This window comes from Centropristis striata, chromosome 14 (genome assembly GCF_030273125.1).
Source record: "Centropristis striata isolate RG_2023a ecotype Rhode Island chromosome 14, C.striata_1.0, whole genome shotgun sequence".
In the NCBI taxonomy this organism is placed as follows: Eukaryota; Metazoa; Chordata; class Actinopteri; order Perciformes; family Serranidae; genus Centropristis; species Centropristis striata.
Genome location: NC_081530.1, coordinates 30320827 through 30344472, shown reverse-complemented (window position 1 = coordinate 30344472; position 23646 = coordinate 30320827). Strand labels below are relative to the sequence as shown.

Sequence of the window (23646 nt, the reverse complement as noted above, 5' to 3'; positions counted from 1 at the left end):
GGAGAGAATGGTCTGGGAGAAGGATTGTTCAGTCTGTTCTAGTTGCTGATCTGCCCTGTGTCTCGCATTCTCACTGGATTTAGTTCGCCTGTTTCTGGTCAAAACAAAGTCCACATTAAAGGCACTGGACTCACACACAGGTCCAGATATTTAACCAGCTAGAAATCTCTCAGAATACTCAAAAGGCCGAGTACCGATCCGTCTCTGGTCTGCAAAAACTGTCAGAGAGAGAGAAACTCATGGAGCATAAACTCTGCAGAGCATTCCCAACCCTAACCAGGTGTTCACACTGAAAATGGCCCTACGACGGAGTGCAGTAATGGTTGTTTCAAGTACCAGTTTGGAGGTTGTTCAGGAGCCAAAATGCTGCAAAGCACTTCACAAAATGACAAGAAAAGCTTTTACGAAGCAGCACAAAATGTTTAGTTTTGCAGGATGTTGAGCAAAGTGTTTGTTTGCAGAAAAATAGAATAAAACCCAGCCCAACAGCAGTGCTTATTTCAAAGTGAAACAGCAGGAGCATTGCATGGCGTTACCACCCATAGTGTGCACTGCAAACAAGGGGTGTCTAAAAATAAGATAAAAACACTAAATCTGAGGGAAATGATGTCTTTTAATTAAGATTGTTAAATCTAGAAATAAGTATGTTGAACACTTAAAATATGAAATTAACTCTTAAAACAAGATACATTATCTAACACATCTAAATCTCAGATTTTATCTTGGTAAGAAACAAATCATTTGCAGTGTGCACTGAATGCATGCAACTTGACAATTTGGGAAGCAAATGTGCTTAAAGAAATGGTAAATAATGCACATTGTTGCTGAGAAAAGCACAAAGATGTTTCTCTGTAACTTGATGCACGATGGTGTATTCTGCATTTCACAAATGCAGCCGATCAAAAAGAAAAAAGGCCATATTATTAATTGTTTAAAAGGTTCATTTTGGAAAATTCTTCGTTTGCAGAACTTGTTAAATTCAGCAGGTTTCTGGTTGGAGTAGATTCATTCTGTGGCCGAGGAGGAACTTATTTATGTGGTGAATGTGAATTTGTGTCGTTATTACAAAGCAATAAGAATCATTGTGTCTTTTCTCTGTGGTGAATAAACTGCTGCACACAGACCTGCTTTAAAATTCAATTAAAATTCCCTTCCAGCTCACTGTTTAGTCTGCCATCCTAAAGATTTTTTTTCCCTGCCTCGTCCTCAGTGTTTATTCTCTCTGTAATCTCCTCTGTTTCCTCTCTCTCTCTCTCTCTCTCTCTCTCTCTCTTTATCTCCCTCCACTTTCCTCCTGCCTCGCTCTCTCTTTCCTCCCCCAGCCCCTCCCTCCCTTCCTCCCCTCCCTCTCCCTCTCCCTCTCTCTTGCATGCTGGCTCTCTCGCTCCGATGCTTTCTGCAGCGGCACGTGACGTGGCGGCCGCACATGGCCCGAGCGTGTGAGAGAGAGAGGGAGAGATTTCAAAACATGCAAAGCGAACACTCTTGACTCGCTCTCCCCCTCCAGCGCTGCTCCCTCTCTCTCCCTCTCTCTCCCTCTCTCTCTCTGTGCGGTGTTACAGAGTGCAGAGTCAGTGTCTTGTTTAACCCTTCCCTCTCCAGGATTAATCACAGCCCTGAATGTTAAATCACCGACTGCCTCGGCGTGGCTTTATCCTGCGCTCTCCTCTGTTAAAGAGACAGCTCTTCACTCTAAATCCCAAAGAATGCACAGCCACATTTTCACTAAATTCACCTTTTAATGCCTGAATTTAACTCTTAATGCACATACTCGTCTCAGTGGCTGACTGATTCCTGCAGGGTTTATGTGGGATTCTTCCCGTCTAGACTCTGGTATTTGGTTTTTCTGGTTAGGAGCTGCAGAAGTCACATACTGTACGTCATCTCTGAAGCCAAGGACGGACTCATCAGTGCTCAGATTGTCTGTGAGGGAAGTGACTGCAGAGATACAGGCTGCTGACCTTTTTATGCATACTTAGTTTTGATATTTTTTCCTCTCTGTAGTGACAACAAGGAGATGCAAAAGATCAAATATATTTACATTTATTTTGCAGCTAAGTCCTGCTGTATGAAGAGCTCTCCTAGCAGCTCTGTGAGGCTGCACTTAAGCTAAACGCTCACACAAATGAAATGCAAATCAAAGCGTGTTTCCATTAACTGGTTTGGAGTGAATAAGCTATGGCATTTTGTCAGAAGCTGCTATTTAAGTCATGTGCATTAGAATAAAGCAGAGAGCTCTTCAGGAATCTGCTTCAACTGGACAAGTTTCAATTGTTCTTTCATGTCAGCACGTGTTGGCTCTGATTCATGCAGATAAAATCAAACTTCAGCAAGACGCCAACAGCCGAAACAGCTGATCAGGACGTCAAAACGTATTGATAGAGGCATTTCCATATCCCTGTTAATGCATCAACTCTTTGCATCAAAGCAAAAACTACCTCAAGTGAGCAAAAAATGTTTCTTTTGTGCAGCTATGGAACAAATGTTTCTGTTTACATGCAGTTTTTTAATGCAATACTTAAAAAAATGTGCATAAAAATAAGATAAAACACAGCCCAAAGGCAGTGCTTATTTCAAATTGAAACAGTATTAGCATTGCATTGCATTAACACCCATAGTGTGCAATGATTGCATGATATGATTGCTGCAACTTGGCAATGCTTAAAAAATCGTAAATAATGCACGATGTTGCTGAAAAAAGGATGAAGGTGTTTCTCAAAATGTCCGCTACGTCAAAACTTATCGTTAGAGGCATTTCCATATCTAAGATAGTGCATCAACTCCTTATGGATGAAAGCAAAAACAACCTCAAGTGAGCAAAAAACTTGCAGCTATAGAACAAATTAAGCTGTTTACATGCAGTTTTCTAATGCAATACTTATAAAATGTGCATAAAAATAAGATAATTGAAACCATATTGCGAGCATGTTGATGTTTGTCATGTTAGTCTGGTTTGTTAACATGCTAACGGCGGCTAATTAGCACTAAACTGAAAGTACAGTTGAGAGGAGAGGCTGCAGGTTCAGGACGACATTTCTGGAATGATTGATTGTCAGGTGACGCAGTAACTTCCCCGTAATCTTACGTTTACCGCTTCAGCCTTTACTGGAAGAGATGTTGCAAAGATCTGTGTTCCTAAAAGTGCTGCAGGAACATACTATTGGCTGAGGCTGATGGGAAAGTCAGTTTTGAACTAGTTATTACAATTAATCCTCTGGGCAACATTATTAGAGTTTCACAGAAATCCATCCAACAGTTTGGATAAAGATAGATATTTCAGAGATATTTCACTAAAAACCCCAAATGTCAACCTCTTGGCAGCACCAGAGGAAAAGTCAGAAGGTCATCAGGAATAATCTTTTAAAGGAAATCTATGATGCAAATTTCGACGATAATGGAGTTTGAGAAATTCCAATAAAAAACATAAATGTCAACCTTAAGGCACTTTTAGAGAAACGCGAAGAGCCGTAACAAGCCTAATTCTGTTCAATTTCTTTGTATTAAATCCATTTAAATTTGACAACATGTGGGTGAAGAGGAATCAGGTCATACAGCTCTGAATCCAACTGAAAATATTTTAAAAATGAGGCCTGAAATCCAGGATATAAATAGGTAAAATGTAAAAGTCAGTTTGCAGAGAGAGTTCCTGATTTTGCTGCTCGACGTTAACTCTGGTTTGTTTGTCTGTTGGGCCCTTTTTTTCCATGATCGGCTTGTTTGTTTTTGTCTCCACTTCCCGCTGAAGCTTCAGCACTTCAGTCTCATCAGCAGGATTTAAAAAACTGCACATATTCCCATGAAGTTTGGTGCACGGCTCAGCGGCGTGCAGAGGAAGAGCTGATTAGATCTGGGTGGTGGAGGAGGTGGAGGAGGTGGTGGTGGTTCAGTTTCAGTCTCTCCAGGTTGCTTCACGTTTCATGCAGTAATCTGTACAGTTGTACGAGGGATCACCATTAAGGACCGCCCTTTGTAATAGCTGTGTAAATACGTGCAGCAGATGCTTCCTTCCACAGCTCAGTTCAATGAGTTCATGGTCCTGCAGCATGCAGAACGCTCTCGGGGATCTGGGCTTTTACAGTCTGCGTTTGAGGGTTCTGAGTGATGGAAGTGACCTGGAAGAGTCCGAGCTGCAGCCTGATAACAGCTGATTTGAACTGCAAGTTAAAGGGATCTGTCATGATTTTCCTTATTTTCTGTCATATGTTACAATGTTGGACATTCAGCAAAAAGCTCACGTTTCCAGTCCAACTGAACGATCAATTTACGTCCACATTAGCGCTGAAACATGTTCGATTGTGTAGTTTTTGGTTTAGAAGCTTTTAAGTGGCTGCTGTTTTCTTGTTTTTTGCTATTGACATTCCTATTATGAGAAATATGGTTGATAAAAGCTGAATCAATGGCTTTAATTATGTTGTGATTGCAGTTATTGTTCTTGGTGCAGACAGGTCTTTACTGGGAGTTTTCAGGGTAAAAAGTGACAGTCGTTACAGTCGTCTGTTGACCAATCAGAGCAGACTGAACTTTTTTTTTTTTAAGGAGGGGTTCTTAAAGAGACAGGCGCTACAACGGAGCGTCTCAGACAGCAGACCTTCCTCTCGAATTGGTGTACAAATAAAACGACATTAGACCTTGAAATGACATGCAATGCATACACCAAAATCCAATTTTGCAACCACATGATACGCCAATCTGTCACCCAGAAGAACGGGGTTTGTGATATCCTCATAACTACTTCACTTCCAGCATTTACATGCATGTATTTACAGTTTAAACTGTCTTTTATAATGTCTGACCAGGAACTTTTTTGCCCTAAATCTAGGTCAGTGGTTTTGCAGCCTAAATTCAACGAAACTGCAATGTTGTTGTTTTTTTAAGAACAGTGAACCTTTAAAAGTCCTGCAACCGGTAGTGTCGCTATTTTTGTAAATATTCCTGTGCATAACATATGCATGCAAAATATGCACACAAAAAGGATTTTGGCGTATGCATTGCACGTGATTTGAAAGTTCAAAGTCGTTTCATTTGTACGCAGATTGGTGAGACCAAGTTGCAAACATCGGGTGCAAACTGAAGTGTTTTTTTAACATTAAAACATGTAAACATACATCAAACAACTGAAAACTAGCTTTATACAGTCATGGAAGCCGATATCTAGCAATTTTCCATGGTTTTCTTTATGATGATTTTGGTTATTATCAAGAAAACCATGGACAATGTCCAGATATCAGCTCTTAAAATCTTGTGAGCTATTGTTGTTGTTATCATTATATTTATCCAAACAAATGTACCTTTAGTTGTACCAGGCAGTATTATTATTTTAGCTTTATTTTTTTTTAGCAAAAACTAACTTTTACAGGATCAGTTTGTTGTTTTTTCTACATTTTTTATTGTAATATTTGTATCCAGCTCCACTACAGCTGCTTTAGTAACACTTTTAGTCCCCATTTGTGTCCATTTCCAGCTAAAGACTTCAGTTTGAATCCTATCAGATGTTAAAAAAATGTAGCTTTTACTGCATTTTCAGCAACATCATAAACCTTCTTATTTTTAGCAATGTGTGGCTAAAATCTTGTAGCAAAAACTACATTTGGCAGGTTTAGTTTGCTTTTGTTAGGTAAATAAAAGCAGAAAAGGGGGAAATCTGCATATTTTATTCTAATATTCGTGTCCAGCTCCACCACAGCAGCTCTAGTAACACTTTTAGTCTCCATTTTCAGCTAAAGACTTCAGTTTGAATCCTATCAGATGTAAAAAATGTAGCTTTTACTGCATTTTCAGCAACAACATAAACCGTCTAAAACCACAGATGCATCCATATTTTAGTATAAGCCGTTTCCCCTTTTGCCCAGAATGAATTAAAATCAAAGCAAACATGTGCACATGGATCAGATTATTATAACCAGTCTCTATTTTCCATCTATTCCTCTGGATGACTCTCTCTCTCTCTGCAGCTCTGTAGTAACACTTCAGCTCCACAGTGACCTGAGGGATTTCTGGCTGGATGCATCACGCTCGGCCCAGTCACGTGTTTATAATTCAGAATAAAGAGCACACACACACACTAACACACACAGAGAAACACACACACACATATGAGAGCATGTTCACATTAAAGCCTAAACAGTTGCATGCAAATGCCGAAACAAAGAGGACACTCTCATATGCACGTTCAAAGTTCAGCGCACTGCACACACACATGCACACACACACACACACTGATGGCGTGTTTTCATAGACACTCACAGAAGCACTCAGGCAGATATGAACACACACACACTCACACACACACTCAGAGCCTTGCAGCAGTATCCATTGGTATTCGCTCTGCTGAGACTCTGCTGCTTCCTTTCATGCCTCTCTCTTCTGTCTGTGTCTCGTTTTCCACTCGTTTTTTTTCTACTCATTTATTTTTTCTTCAAGCTCCCTCTCACAGTGAAACATCTCCTCTCTTATTGCTTATGACTCAGAGGGAAGAAGAAGAAAAAAAAGACCATTTTCACAATGTTCCAGTCAGATTTCTCAGACCCTGCTGGGCAGTTTATCCTCCTCTCTGATAGTCGCTGCCTGCAAACGCCTCATAAAAGTCTGCTGTGAGAAAGCGTAGGTATACGGGACAAAGAAAGGGAGCTAATTATCGCTACGTGATTAAAAACAGTTCCACAGAAGTGACCTGGTCGGGCAGCATTTTCTAAACAACAAGCGGGAAGAGCAGTTGGAGCTCGCCAACTTATAATTAACCTTTGAGACTCTGACGTGCACCTTTTATAAATCCAGCCTGAGTGTAAAGTGCTTCACCCAGACAAACACACACACAAATAACAACTGAGTTAACAAACACATGACAGTTTTAAGTCTCTGCACCTGTTACTGCAGATCAACAACACACTGCCTCTTCTCCCTCCTGTTTGGGACATATTTGTAGCTGTTGTGTGCAAATTAAAGGGGAACTATTAAGCTTTTCCTTATTTGTGTAATGTGACCATGTATAAAGTTCATATTAAATGCTTGCAAAGTTTCAAATACTGCAGTAAATGTGTGTAAAAGTTATCACTGTGGGTAAAACTTCATGTTTCGGACCAATCTGAACGATTAGTTTCCAACTGTTTTTTCTACTCTCAGCCCGAGATGACATCACCTCGTCGCAGATTTCTGTTTATGGTCACATTACTGCAGTGTTTACACTACATACACTGCTACATGTAGCTACATGCTAACCTCGGGGAAACCTGTAATTTTGGTTGCAGATGCTGTTAATTTCCCCCCAATTTCAGACCCAATTTCTGCTGGAACATGTTCAATTATAGTTTCCTGCTTGGTTTTGATGTATTAATTGTTGATTTCTTATGTAAAAATGCCACAATATGCTACATGGTACAAAGACACTAAAAGCACAGACGGGACTACTCAGAAACGCTGACCAATCAGAGCAGACTGGGCTTTTTAGGGAAGAGATTTAAAGAGACAGGAGCTACAACGGAGCGTCTCAGACAGATGGTGAATAGAGGTGTGCAAAATAAGAAAAAATAAACTGTTTTTCTTGTATATTAAACATGAAATGTGCTAGAAGAAACCCAAATTACAAGTATGAACCTTATGAACCTAAAAATTTGCATAATATGTCCCCTTTAAGTTAGCTACTAGCTGTTAAAGCTGCAATAATCATGCATATTATTTGATTCTGCAACTTTCTTTGTGTTTTTCCACTTTTCGTTTTGGTTCACTGTCCGCACTTTCCTAAGAAACAATAAAACTCTTTTTAGCTACATGCTAACAGCGATAAAGTTGTGACTTGCTGGTGAACACAGAGGAGCATGTAGCCGCTAAAGCTGCAGATATTTGAGTTGGTAGACACCAAAGTGAGCTTGCCGACATATTTGCTATTCTATAAAGGTGATTAGCCTATATGTTATTGTTGTGTTTGTAGCCTGATGCACCGCCCCCTAGTAGCCAAAAAAATCAGTTAATGCACCAAAATGATTCGCTAAGTAAGCTATTGCCTAATAAATCCCTGTGCAGAATTAACAAACATTATCCATCTCTATCTCTGCAGGATGGACACTGATGCTTGCTTTTTTTTGCATGCATACTGTGAATCTGCCTGCCCACAGGTCTGTGCCTTTAACCTGCATTAAAATAGCATCACAGCTCTCTAAAACGTGTAAAATATAATCAAACTAGCTGCACAGGCTGCATTAGTCATCGTCTCGTCCCGCCTTTAAATGTCTACACAAACGCGGAACATTTACAAAGACATGTGTGTCAATAAATCACCGTGAATCATCAAATTAGCTGCGATGATTCAATCGATGGCTCGCAGGATTAAAAAAACCCGAGCGTCAGCATTATGAAGAGAAGGCTTTGTGGTTTCAATTAACCACAATTGCAAGTTGTCAGACTTGTGAGAAGAAAAAAAAATTAATTAAAGACAGAGAGACAGAACTGCTCTTGTGATATTCTTGCAGTTGTGGTTCACATCAAAGCAGCAGAGAGAGGAAACAATAAATTATGAATATATATTGGATGAAAACAGGCTAAGAGAGAGAGAGAGAGAGAGAGAGAGAGAGAGAGAGAGAGAGAGAGAGAGAAGAGGAGAACAACGTGTCAGCCATTTATCACACAGAGATATAATTAGACAAAATCCTACTCTGGTTATTGTGGAAGGGTTAGTTAATGTAATGCATCATGAGTCTGTGTCCTCATTAGTGCCAGATCACATCAAAGCAGCTGCATGTGTGTCTGGCTGCATTAGCTGCTGAGCAAATGTTGCCGTCTCACGTGAAGACGTCGATTTTAATCTCGTTGCAGATTTCTCAGGAGCTCCAGTGAGAAACGATCTCGCATATCTGTTCATTTCTGTAACGTTTTAAGATATTAAAGATATTAAACACTTTCCTCTTATCACCTCCTTTCGTTTAAAGTCTTTGGCGTGTCTGATAAAGTGAATGATTAAAGGACAATTTAGTAATTAATTTTTAACAGAATATGTAAAAACAGACATTTTCATCAAATTTCCATCCTTTCAATGAATGCATAATGTGTGAAAAACATTTCCGTCAGAAAATTTTAAGAAGATAAGATTAAAAGGTATTATTTCATCAAAATTCACTATTTTAAACTTTTATTTGGGCCAAAAATCTACTATTTGCATTAACAAATTGCTGTCAAAAACATTAAATTCTGCGCTCCTTGGCACAACTGGGAAGCCGTGACTGACTCTGCTACGACCAACAGACACGTGACAAAAATTCAGAGAAACTCGGAGAGAACTACGGGCTGTTTTTACACAGAGCCGAGAGGAGAGGACAGGAGAGGTTCAGGTTGTAAAAATGTAAATAGTTCAATATGTATAGCATGAAGAGACCAATTTTTTTTCTAATATCGGTAACACTTGTGGGCATTTGGAAAAATATAGGGATTTAAAAAGAGATTTAAAGAGACAGGCGCTAGAATGTAGCCTTTCAGACAGATGGTGAATAGAGGTGAGCAAAATGAGGAAAAAAAAATGTATTTTGACTATTAAACTTTGTTACCATGTTCTAGGAGTAAGTATGGACCTAAAAATGAGCACAATATGTCCCCTTTAAGCTTGCCACTAGCATTTAAAAGCTGCAATAATCATGCAAATTATCCGACTCTGCAGCTTTCTTCAGATTCCATTTATTCCAATTTTTGTCAAGTATATTATGAAAGAAATTCAGCTTTTCTGTTTTTACAATTTATAGCATTAAAACTGGAATTATAAGTTCTCCCCACTTATAATCAGGATTGTGTTGTTTGCATAGAGGTGCAGGACTTTTTTTGCTTTATATATTGCAGGAGACAGGAGAGAAAAAGCCCAGAAGCCAAAATCTGCTTATTCACTCACCATGTTGACACTCGGGTCCTCCCATCATGCCTTGCTGCTGCTGCTGAGGTGGCAGTGGCAGCGGCGGCGGCTGCGGCTGGACGGTCTCCAGTCCCAGCAGCGAGGAGGAGGAAGATGAGGAGGACATGGAGGAGGAAGAGGAGGAGCAGGGCGGAGGAGAGCTGGGGGGGCACTGGGAGCTCTGGTTGGGCACCGCCGACTGGGAGCTCTGCAGGGAAAACAGATAAATTAATTTATGTCCAAGATTCTGACAAACATCGGTCTAAATTACGACGTAAACAAAGAGAAGAGCGTTAAATCCTGTTAAATCAAGTTGTGTTTGATTCGTCCGATTCATTCAAAATTAAATTCAGTTGTTGAAAGGTTGCAGAGCCTCTGGTTAATATTTTAAAATCACCACATGCCAACCGGAGACAATGGTTCTTTGTTTTCAAATTAAAATGGATCTTCGTTCTAAAACAGAGAAACAATGAGAGAGGTTTGTTTGTTTACAGCCCCTAAAGCGTTTCCACAAACACACTTTAAGAGGAAAGTGATGCTCAGAGCAAACTAACATGAGGAAGCAGGTTAAAGTGAGTTAATGCTGTAATAATGTCACAGAGTGGGAGAGGCAGGAAAACCTCATTATTCTGAGTTTTTACATGTTATTACAAGATAGAGAGGCATTTCTGTTTGCTTTGTTTGTTCACCTGATCAGAGGAAATTAAGCCAAATAACCCTTTTCTTGTTGTGTCACTTGTTTGCATCTAACTATGAAATTATTGTTGTTTATATTGAATGTTTTTTTAGATGCAAATGACTCGTAAACACAGGATAAGTTAATTATTTCTGCTTTAATTGGGGTTTTGTGTTCACGAGTAGAATCCATATAAACTTCAAAACTCATCTGTTCCAATTAGCTTACTCCGTATGATTGCAACATATTTCTTTTTTCCTTTTTTTTTTTAATTATTCTTTGTCACTGTACTGCACTCTTTGTTTGGTTTTATTTCTTGTGTCTTGTTTTCCTTCCCTGTTTTGTCTTGTTCAAATTATTGTACAGTGTCCTTGAGTGTTAGAGAAGCGCTTATAAATCAAATGTATTATTATTATTATTATTATTAGTAGTATTATTATTGTTATATAAACTTTCCCCCTGGTGGTGTTCACAACCTCGTCAGCAAAAACTTTCTTAAAGCTCTGAGTTCACAGGAGTTCAGATTTATACATTAAGGAAAGAAGGATACACAAAGTCTAAGCAATAAAAACCCAAAGACCTGATAATTAGAGTCAAAATGTGTTCTAATAAGTGACTCTTTATATAATCATCATGTTTATATTGTTGCAAAGTACAGCAATGAAACTATGATCTTTTTTGTACAAATTTTATCTTGATTCCAAACTTTTGGCCTGTAGTGTAACTTCTAAGAAAGTTAGGGAAGAAGCTAAGTGTTAACTCAAGTGGTTTTCAGCTTCTTTTCAGACTTTTTTGGTCTCTTGATACGATGCGTTTGACTTCTGTACGGTGGCGAAACATCACTTCAACTTTGTTTAATAAAAAAAAAAGTCAACAAGCGACTTTTTGAAGCTAAATTTAATGTCGGATGGAAGGATATTTTGCTTTTATCTTTCCTAGTTCACCTTCACGCTGGGAAAACAGCTTGTAAAGTGAAAATAAATCTTTTTCGAGCTCCAGCTTTGGTCTCCTCCAGTCTCACCTGAGAGGGGATCTGGGCGCTGGTGGAGCTCGGCCCGTTGCTGTGCAGCCCCATCCCGTTCTCGGTCAGGAACTCCTCCAGGTCCATGTACTGCAGCTGGAACAGGCCTCCGTCGCAGGGCAGGGTCCGCTCCCACAGCAGCGGGCCCAGGAACGCCGACTGCGAGTTGGGCCTCAAGGAGCCGGAGCCGGGGGTCCCTCCGACGCCACCGGGGCCTCCGGCGTTGACGCCCTGAGAGTCTTCATCAGAGTCCACCAGTTTGTCTTTGTCTGGAGAGGAGGGAGGAGTGAGTGTGTGAGATTATTTCATCTTGATACTCAAAGACAAACTGTTCCCGCCCAAAGTGTAACCTCTCCCTCGCCTCTGAGCTGAAGGGTGAAAGGACAGATAACAGATAACAGCTGAAACTATGCAGCTCGAAGGAACGAGTTTGAGTATCAGGGAGTGAAAAATGTTCAGTATTTTGTGCTGGAAAACAAACCGGCAGCCGAGAGTCTGGCTGCACAGAGAAAATCTCATTTGTTTACTGTAATCAAACTGCCTTCAGCTTAATGTGGCAGTGATTTATTGACTCTGCAGAACACACTTTTCAAACTGATGCGGTCTCTCATTCCAACACACTGTGTCCACCACAGAAACACTTTCAGCTTTTAATCTTTAAAACTGAAAAAGGTCACATGACGAAGCCATGCATGCATGTGTGCATGTCTGCTGATTTGTATCCGCAATTACAAAAAAAATATCAAAGCTCTAATAAAACTGTGGACACAAAATGATCATATAACATACTGGAAGTGTTTACAGGAAGAATCTGGTCCAGATGGTCACAGGTTTGACTCCCTCAGGCAAACAAACACCCATGCCTTTTATTTTCTACATTAGCAGCGTTCTATTTCCTCACACTTCAGAAATGAAAAGTTGAATTCATGAGTAATAAAACACACTCTTGCTGTTTTCAAGTTTTACTAATACAGTCTGGAACCAAGTCAACTAATTATGAGATGAACCGTGGCCATAAAACATTTCATTTTGAGCAAAAAAAGATTGTAAAAGAGGAAAAAATGTTCCTGCATATTTTAAGAGTGAAGGAGCTACTCCTCTCATAAACCAGAGCGAATGATACAACTTGAAAGCGAACAATAGTTTAGTGCTTTTCTTATTGAATTTAACCTTTGGGGTGATTTAACCCCTTCTTGTCCTCATCTCTAATGAAATGCAGCACGTCAGAAAGTACAATCATGGATTCTGTGTGATAACAGTAACGTAAACGATCAAGAGTTTAGTGGCAGCAGTAAAGTGGGCTAACTCATTGCTATTTTTGTTAACTTTGAAACATAGATACGTCACGTTCTATGGCCTCTTCTATGTCACCTAAATCTGTTTAACTGAGTCCATTAGTTACACACAAAAGTGTATTATTATTAACCCAAACCATGTTCTTCTTGCCTATCATAAACCAAGTAGTTTTAGTGCCTAATCCTAACCATGAAGCTCCTTTTCACAACATTAACCATGTGTTCAAAACAGCACAATGTGGATTAGAATGGTCATATTCTGGCAAACCATTTATCATAAACAGACACTGTAAAAACAGACATTTTCATCAAATTATCATCCTTTCGATGAATGGATAATATGTAAAAAACGATTGAAGAAAAGACTGACTTTTTTTTTTTAAATAAAAGCATTATTTAATCAAAATTCACATTTATTTTTTTTATTTGGGTTTAAAATTTTGCCCAAAAATCAAGTGTTTACATTAACCGAATGCTGTCAAAAACATAAAATTCTGCGCTCCTTGGAGCAACTGGGAAGCCAGGATTGACTCTGCTGAGACCAACAGACAGGTGACAAAAATTCAGAGAAACAGAACTGCAGGCTGTTTACACAGAGCTGAGAGGAGAGGACAAGAGAGGAGAGGTTGTAAGTATGTAAATGTAAATAGTTCAATATTAGACATTTTTTTAGTGTCTAACCCTAACCATGAAGCTCTTTTTCACAACATTAACCATGTGTTCAAAACTGCACAATTTTTATTTGAATATTCCAGCAAATATCAAGGTATCATACTTTGCATACTTTGCACTTTGCAACTTTTCGAAGATAAACAAACTAGTTAGAAGTTGGACCAGTAGCTTTAGTTGCTAATGCTAACCTTAGAAATTGCTCTTTAATTGTCATTACTGAGTCAATTGGCTGACTTTCTGAATTTTCTTTTATCATGCTATTGGAACACCTCATGTTCAAGTATTTATCTTTATCCTGGTACTGCCATATGCCACTACAGTTCGGCAAAAGTTGCATACTTTTCTGAAATATTTGACCAAACAAACAACCAAAAGACATCATTTTTGCCCTTTTGAGAGCCTTTAAGACGGCACAAAAATGATTATTTAAGTACATAAATTCTGCCTCTTTAGCCCGTGTTCTGGCTCTTATGTTTATTATTTGAGAATTACCTTAGAAACTGACTAATTTTGGATGTTTTTCTGATGGACTGATAGTTTCTGGATCGCTCTGTGATCCATATCTTAAATCAACTGGAAGACGCTGCATCACAATCGTGTCATAAAATCATTTTAAAAGACAAACAACAATCAACAAACAGCTCCAGAGGCTCCGCTGTTGTTTGATGAACACCGGCTGAGGTTGGTGCCTTTGTGCCCGCGGCGCTCTGTGAAGCACTTAGTTGCAATCATTAAAAGGCATCTATAAATAAAGTCGACTTGACTGACCCTGCACTCTGACCTCACACGGAGGGAGTGGGGCCGATGGAAAGATAGATAAAGAAGACATCAATAAAGCATCAGCAGAAAAAATAAATGAAAAATCCTGCAAAGCAAGCCAAGAACCAAACTTAATTGCCGCACATGGAAAGAACCGGAGTGATTGTTTTGTACCCTGATCTTTTGATAATATTATCCTACAGAATTACGCCTCCAAAAGCGCATATTGAATAAATGGTACGCTGAATAATAAAACCCAATAAAATAGTAATAAAAGAGCATATTTAACTGGGCTGGGACGACCGAGCAAGACAGAGTAATGAGAACGAACAAGAGAGAGAGAGAGAGAGAGAGAGAGAGAACATCAGGAAGGCCGGAAATTTAAATTTAAAAGGATTAAAGAACATAAAGACACAGGAGATTACAACGTGAAAACAGCAGAGGAAGGATGGAGAGATGGAGCGAGGGAGGAAGAGAGCAGAGAGTCAAGTCCCTCATAATCTCTCTGCCCATCATCATCATCATCATCATCATCAGCTGACAGCTTCTTTTAAACTGTCTGCTCGACACCAAACTCAAAGGATTCAGCAGACAGAAGGAATAAAGACCTCATGAAACCCCGCTGCAACCATTAAGACAATTGCAGAAACTCAACGAGACGACTTGATTTAAAAGCGACGTAAAATGGCGACAGGCAAACAGATTTGAGGATTGAGGCTTCAGTTTAAGTGACATGTGATGGATTCTCTAAGCCCGTTTCCACTGCACTTTGTCACATTTTGCTTTTACTCATGCATTAACTCTTCAACCTCAGCCAAATGGAACAACTTATTTAGCTTTTTCTGCTTCTATTTCAAGGTTTTTGCATTTTATTTTCTGCAGGTTTTAGGTGCAAATTCAAAACGTATATGCAAGGAAAGGGAAAACGATGCGGATTGCAGCCAGAGTTCAGCTACATCAACCTGTGACTAAACTATTAAACTATAAACTATCTATCTAGAGTGGCATGACAGTCATTCAAGAGCACAAATTAAGTGATTTGAGAACATTCATTACTTATTTAGGTAGGAGCAAAATAAACTCATAAGAATGTTTCAAAGGGCAATAAATCAAGTGAGATGTAGGGTAATTTTCTCATACAATCTGACTTCTTTTTGCAGCCAGAGGAGTCGCCCCCTGGTGGCCATTAGAAAGAATGCAACTTTCAGACATTTCTGCATTGGCTTCAATTGTCAGACTCTTGTTGCATGCACTAAACCCAAACAACTTACTTTGATTTCCCTGACAAGTTTCACTATTTATGTGCTCTTCATAAGGCTACACAGTGCTCGAAAAACACTGTTATAGGGACAAGCAAAAATACATTAACAGGCAGAGTTCAGCGACACCAACATGTGACTAAACTATCTATCTAGAGTGAAATGACAGTCGTGCAAGAGCACAAATTGATTTGATAGTATAAATTACTAATTTGTGTGCACAAGTGATTAAGTCAAAGGGCACAAAAGATTTCATCTTGCACACAAATTAATAACACGCCTGCAGGCTCCACAGTAAGGAGACGAATGCAAACATAAGAATTTAAAAAGAGACTTCAAGCGTCATGAGGAAAACCCTTCAAGAGTGGCGGCAGGAGGAGAGAAGAGAAGGAGAAGAGGAGCAGAGCAGAGCAGGAGAGGAAATAAATGAGAGTGCACTGTAAAAGATGAGGACAAAGCCTGAGAAAATGTAAATCAGCACAGGGCGCTGTGAGGAGGAGATGTGATGATGAAGAGGAGAGAAAAAAACTCAGAGACATGTGAGGGAACGACAGACAGAGAGGAAGAGATGTGCGAGATGGAGTGGGTGTTTGTGAAGGCGTCAAACAAAGCTAGCCAGGAGGGCGAAGGAGCGAAACATCCACTCTGCATCGTGGAAACTGAAAAAACATCACACGGCAACATCTTTTCTCTCTCTCTCTCTCTCCCTCTCTCTCTCTACACTCCCCTGAATGCATCACCAGTCATTAGGAGAATTCGGCTCTATGGGCGCTGACAATGAGGCTGTAGCCGGGGCCTCTGAGCTGCTTCTGACTCCATGGAGAGCCTGTCAGCCGCGCTCACCATCATCTCCTCCTCCTCCTCCTCCTCCTCCACCTCCTCCACCTCCTCCTCATCATGCAAAAGGAATAAAAAAAAAAAAGTGCTGCAGTTGCACCAAGAGGCCACCAGGGGTCGCCAACCTGCAGGGAGCATTTAAACTCCCTCTCTCTGTTTATTTTATCCATATTTGTGAATCTTGACAGGCCATTGTGAGGACGTTTTATCATAGTGACAGGATAGTAAAAGGTTTAAAAATGTCCGTGCAAGAGTCCTCACAAGCCAAACAAAACCAGTGTGTGTGTGTGTGTGTGACAGCAGCTGACTGGGAGTTATGATCCCCACAGAAAGAGAGAGAGAGAGAGAGAGGAAGGAGAGAGAGAGAGAGCTGCAGCCTGGTTAATATTTGTCATGGCAGCTGGCGGATGGGAAACAATTCAATCCCACTCAGTAACCTTTATTTAAACAGAGCGGAGAATCACAACGCTGCTGCTGCTTTCTCTCTATTTTGATGGCATCCACTCCAGATTGTGTTGCTTTTTTTAAACCCTCTTCTTCTTCCACCATCGTCCTCCACCTCCACCACCTCCTCCTCCTCACGATCACTTCATTTCAAATGCAAAAAGGAAGCATCTAATATATAAAAAATCCAGCGGGCCAGAAGGAGGAAGGCTGAAGTGAAAACAGTTTGTGCATGTGAGTGAGTGAGCGTGTGTGTGTGTGTGTGTGTGTGTGTGTGTGTGTGTGTTGGATAAGTGGGGCCTCTGTCTTTTACAATCACACCTACCCACTCAGTCACATGCACACACACACACACATACACTAATGAATAATCACTGTAATATTCCTGTGGTTTTTCTGCAAAGGCGAGCACTTGTTATGGTTTCTTTTTATATATTAGAGGAACAGCTGATGATTAGCAATTAATCTACCATTAATTTTCATTAAAATGTTGAAAGATTATTTTTAAAAAGTGCAGATTATAACTTCCTAAAGCGGCAGCTCAAACATTCATGATGTTCATTTAGGCTTCAACCCAACATTTGACAAAGAAAAGCAGCAAAATGATCACATTTCTGTCCCTTTTTACTCAAAAAATGTCCTGTTATAAACCAGTTTTAGCTCAATTTCATATTATAGCACTAAAATATTTCTATACTGTTCATGCACAAGCTTCAAATATCTCTAATGTGCATTTTTAGTTAAATTGTATACTATCCGATTGTATTTTATTGCACTAAATATGGATTAGTATTAATATTTTACAATAAAATTCACCATAATGTTGCACAAAAACCCATGCATGATGTTCGTTTAGGCTTCAACCCAAGATTTGACACAAAAAGCAGCAAAATTATGACATTTCTCTCCCTTTTTACTCAAAAAATGTCCTGTTATCAACCAGTTTTAGGTCAATTTCATATGATAGCACTAAAATATTCCGATAATATTCATGCACAAGCTTCAAATATCTCTAATGTGCATTTTAGCTAAGCCTTATGCCACCCTAATGTATTTTATTGCACTTAATATGGATTATTATTAATCTTTTACAATAAAATTCACCATAATGTTGCACAAAAACCCATGCATTGCACATTTGGTGCATTTAAATGTAACAAAAAAAATGCATTTCAATGTTCAAAAGTGCACATCTCTGTGTTGTTCCTGCAGGGACTTGTTGGCTGAGGTGTTTTTTTGGTTACTGTCCCTTTAAGAAGTTTCTCGCCTATAGAAATCCTCCTGTCACGCACGCACGCGCTCGGGCACACGCACACACATAAACACGTGCACATGCTCACCTTTCATCTCGCAGCAGTCCTTGGGGCCTCTCTGGTCGGCTTTGATTGGCAGCTGGAGCAGCGACTTCAGGTTGGTCATGGAGGTCAGGTGTCCGCTTTGGGGGCCACTTCCAGCCGGGTTACTGGCCCCGAACTGGGGGCTGGTGGCCCCGGCAGGGAGATCCGGCGGCAGGAGCTGAGTAAGAGGCCTTGACATAACTTCCAAGGCAGAAGGAGGAGGTGGGAGGTGGGAGGTGAAGGGGAGAAGGTGGTGGAGAGGAGCAACCTGCAGACTTCTAAGTTCAAGATCAAAATAATCCAATTAGCGACACTAATTGACAGGCGCGCCGTCAAAAGGTGACGCGCTCAAGATCTCCACCTGATGTCCCGCTGGTGCGCCCGTCCCATGAAGAAAAAAAATATTTTAAAAAATAAAAAGAGGGGGGACTTATCTCCAAAATGGCACCATGTTCACAGAGTCCAATTCATCCTCTCACGAGTTGCTGTCACCTCTTTTAAACTAGTGATGCACGCACACAGGAAGACAGATTGGATCCTGGAGCGACTCAAGAAGAAGGAGAAGGAGAAGAAGAAGGAGGAGAAGTCCGCTTCTCTTTTCTTGTTTGTTTTGACAAACTCACAGTCCGCTCCGGTCCGGTCCGCTCCGGTCCGGGTCGCTGATTCGGCTCGGCTTTTTATTCCAGAGAGGAAAAATAAAATAAAAGCAGATAGAAACGCGGATGGCTGTGTAGTCCCATGCAGAGAGTAGAGAGGGAGGATTAGAAACAGTAGAGGCGAAGCGAAGATAAGAAAAAACAAAATAACTTGTGATTAAATATGAGCGAAAAAATATAAAGATGAAGGAAATAAAGAGATCCCCCCCGAAAAAAATAATAATATCCAGTAGTATGAGAGTCAGATAGATGAGACTGATGGCTCTTATTTTCCTCCCTCTCTCCCTCCCTCCCTTTCTCTCTCTCTCTCTCTTTCTGAAGCTCTCTCCCTCTCTCTCTCTGCCAGTCAGCTGGAACCAACACGGGCCGCTCGTGTGACGTCACCGCTCACGGGGGAAAGGCGATTGGGGGCGTGGCTCATTTGCATGCAGAGGCCACGCCCCCTTCGCCCATCGCTGCCCGCTTGGTAACACGGAGCGTGTTCACGGGCGCATGGGAAAGCTGGTAAATCTGAGCTCTCCACGTGTAAAAAACACAATTCAAACTGTGAACCTGAGGAAGAAGGAAGACAAATGTTAATTAAATCTATGTGTTTTTAAAACATGCTGTTCAACTTGGTTATACTCCAATGCACTTTGTGTTTTTCATGCACACTGCACCTTATTTGTTACACGGCACCTATATTTTTATACTGTATATTTATATTTTATTCCGCACTAGAATCCATACTCCTTCTTTAGACATTTTTATTTTGAATGTATTTTATTGCTTGAAGTATGCCTAGGTTGTTCTTTTTATTTAATTGTGTTGTCATTGTCTCTGTGTGTAATGCTGCTGCTACACTGTAATTTGATAAAGTTAATAAAGACTTTAATAAAGTCTATCTATCTATCTATCTATCTATCTAGTATAAAACACGGTTAATATATTAGCTGATAGATTCACACAAACGCATTAAATGTGAGGATTTTTCCAGACAAATCTGAATTGAGAGAATAATTAGCAAAATCATTCTTAATGACAACAATAAATATGAGTTTAAATCAATATCCAGACTTCACAGGACAAAAACTGCCCCCACACAGACAAGACAGACATATAAACACCCGCAAAGTGCTCAGCACTGCAGTGACGGCCGTATCCACTAGTAGTCTAGAAAAACAACAACAAAACAAGATAGGAGGTACAAGATGTAATAAACAAGTAAAACAAAAGAAGCAAAGTATTAAATTATATATAAATATTTAGGTACATAGACTACATGATAGACTGTCAACTCCAAAAAAAAGTACAATAATAAAATTCTATAACAAAAAAAATGAGGAAAGAAAACACTTCTTTAATCTGGTATAATGTTTAAATACTGACTGAATTCGACCTCACGGGTGTTTTTAGGGGCAGAGATAATAAAAACAGACTGATAACACCTGGTACTCTATTATTATAGTAAAATTATATTTTTTTTGTACTATACATTGCTGGTGCAATGTCATGATTTGACAAATTTTACTATCCATGATAGTAAAATAAATATCTCAACATGGTTTGTGAGAAATTACAAAGTAATCTTACTTTGGGGAAATGAAAGCCAATTTCTCTCCAAAATTTTCAAGAAACTCCATACAGATTATTAGTAGGCTACATAACTCATTTATTAAGCAATACTAATTGGGGCTTGTAAATAGGATAGTAGATTTTTAAGTTATTATAAAATAAGATTCAAGATATTTATTTATTGATCCCCAAGGGGGAAATTCAGGTGTTGCAGCAGCACAAGTAGGCATATAGAGTAAAACAGATTAAAAATAGAATAATGTCATATGTCATAAAAAAGGTAAAATAAACATTAGAGCTGCAACAATTATTCGATTAATCTAACAATAATCGAGTATTCAATTAATCGCCAACTATTTTGATAATCAAATAATTGGTTTGAGCAGTTTTTTAAAGACATTAAGTCCAAATTTTCTTATTTCAGCTTCTTCAATCCTTTCTTCATTTATTTGTTCCTTTATGACAATAAACTGAATATCTCTTTGGTTTGTGGACAAAACAAGAGACGTCATCTTGTGGTTTGTGAAACACTGATTGATATTTCTTAACATTTTATTGACAAAACAACTAATGATTAATCATTTCAATAATCGACAGATTAATCGATAATGAAAATAATCGTCAGTTGCAGCCCTAATAAAAACAAATAGTATATAAAAAAGTACAAAAATCAGAATTATAAGACATAAAACAAAGACACTCCATCCACTAGTGGAAAACATAAAATTATTTTAGTAGTCTCATCATCCATTTCTACACATTAACGTGAGAAAAACAAATCTTCTTGCTGAATGTACCAACATTTAGTATGCTTGCTTTCCACAGTGGTGTGTATTAATGCCTTTATTACTCCGGCAGTACTTGAACGCCACATATATTTGCATAAATCACAAACACCTCCCAGATCCTGCAGCCAATGGCTGACAGCAGCTGGGACTGTTGCGTTTGTTGTCGCGCCCACCTGAGCTGAGCTCCTTCCTGGATGGACCGTGAAGGCACCACGCCCCTCCGAGCTGCTCTCACGCTGTCATTTAAACAGGAGGCCGAAACAACAGACTGACCACTGAAAAACACTCACACGGGCCCGACACACCGGGACGGTGTTTACCTTCTAAATGTTATTTCCCCTTCTCTCTGTTTTGTCTGAGAAAAGCGGGGAAATTAATATTATTCTTACCCACAACGTGACAGGATTTGAAGAGTCAGAATAAGCAGCTCAAACAAAGCAAACACCACGAGTGCACGTGTGGGCACACAGATGCTCACACAGTTTCTATTGAACACATTATATATAAATACATATCATTTATAGGAGCAAAAACAACAATAATGCCGTGATTTTAGCAGAATAAGTTGAAAAAAAAAGATAAATAAAAATGTTTTATTCTATATAATAAGTTGTATTTTTACTCAAGCGTTAACTTTAACCCCTAACATGTTCAAATCGTTGCAATTCAAGGTGTTTAAATGGTGTTTTTGTGATAAAATCGGTGTGTTTTTCTGCCTGTTAAATGTCCCGATCTGCCTGAAGAAGCACATGGCTCCGGCACGCGCCGACTGTTGCCTACCGGCGACCCTGCCGCGCCGTGATTGGCTGAATCTAGGTCACTCGCTGCCTCTCCCGGCCTCTGATTGGCTTAAAATAGGTCACAGTCTCCGCCCACAGGTTTCCCCATGCTAGAGCCGCGTGACAGGCCGTCTGGAGGGAACACAGAGAGAGGGGGGAGGGGGGAGAGGGGGATTAGTGTTTTTCTCTTTTTAAATCACATTTATTTATTTATTACAAATTCTACAACACTAAATTAAAAAAAATAGAAAAATAATTTAAAACATAAAATTAAAAGTTTTATTATGAACTCATGAAAACATGAAACAAGATCAAATTTAAAAACATAAAAATAAAATAAATATTTATCTATAACTTACTTATTAATAGTACTACTAGTAGTTGTATTAATAATACAGGTACATATTTTTTTGTTTAGTTTCTTGACACATTAGGCTGGTGTAGTAACATAAAATACAATGTATTTATGTGAACTGATGAAAACATGAAACAAGATCAAATTTAAAAACTTCAAAATAAAACAAATATGTAACTATAACTTACTTACTAGTACTACTACTAGTTGTATTAATAATTAATAATACAAATAAGATAATGTTTGTTTGTTGACATATTAAGCTAGTGTAGTGTTGTTTTTTGACGTTAGTATTTTTAATAACAGTTACATTTTATTGTTTTGTATGCTGTATTTTGTATATTTTAGGGTGGGATTAGTCCTGTGTCTTTTTTCTTTATAGTTAATTCTATAACACAACACAAAAATATAAACAAAGCATTTGAAACATAAAATAAGTATAAGTGATAAAAACATGAAACAAGATCCAATTAAAATATACAATAAATATTTATCTATAACTTACTTATAACTAGTAGGCTACTACTACTTGTTATAAGAGCATGTTTGCTTGTGAGTGCTGTGTTGTTGTTCTTTCAGTTTTTAAATCACATTTATTTCTTTATTATAAATTGTACAACATGAAAAAATACAAACGAAAAAAAAATTAAAACATTTGAAAAATAAAAATACTATTATAGTAGTATAGTGATTATAGTGACTATCATATTATGAAATAATAGTATAGTTAACTTACTATAATTCAATTATTTACTACTACTAGTTATATTATTAATACAAGTAAGCGCTATATATATATATATATATATATATATATATATATATATATATACACACAATGTATTATTATTATTAAATGAGAGAATGTTTTTTTTGTTGATATCTGAGGGTAGCGTAGTTTTGTTTTTTCACATAATAGTTACATTTTATTGTTTTGTATACTGTATTTGTTTATATATTCATTTCTTGTTAGTAGCCTACCACATTGTAGTTTAGTAGTTTTTATCTTGTAAACTCATATCTTTACTCATATTTAACTTTATATATGCTTTTATCATTAAAAAGTTTTTCTCTACACTGCAAGCATCTGTAAAGATGTATTATTATTATTATATTTTAATCTTATAGTAGTCTTAGTTATTATAGTGAACTAATGCTGAAAAAATGTTTTGGTAAAAACAAATAATTTAAGAAAATACAATAAAAATAAAAATACACCCTTTATTTATAGCACTGTTTATTAATGTGCACTGCTAATTAAATAAATGTTAATGTTGCCTAATCTTCTCATCTGGTTACATTTCTGTTTAATAATGTTCAGTCGTGTTAATAATCCTGTCACGTTTTCT

General features: G+C 38.5%; 1 protein-coding gene across 1 annotated transcript in view; it reads right to left on the bottom strand.

The window, feature by feature from the left end:
* Nucleotides 1-19310, bottom strand: part of dbpa (D site albumin promoter binding protein a) — a 40941-nt gene extending 21631 nt beyond the window's left edge. The window contains exons 1-3 of the mRNA XM_059350162.1: nucleotides 18169-19310; nucleotides 11563-11831; nucleotides 9866-10073 (exon numbers count right to left, since the gene is read on the bottom strand). Of these exons, the coding sequence (XP_059206145.1) occupies nucleotides 9866-10073; nucleotides 11563-11831; nucleotides 18169-18364 (673 nt within the window). The 5' untranslated portion in view covers nucleotides 18365-19310. The remainder of the gene's footprint in view (nucleotides 1-9865; nucleotides 10074-11562; nucleotides 11832-18168) is intronic.
* Between the last annotated feature and the right edge of the window lie 4336 nt (nucleotides 19311-23646).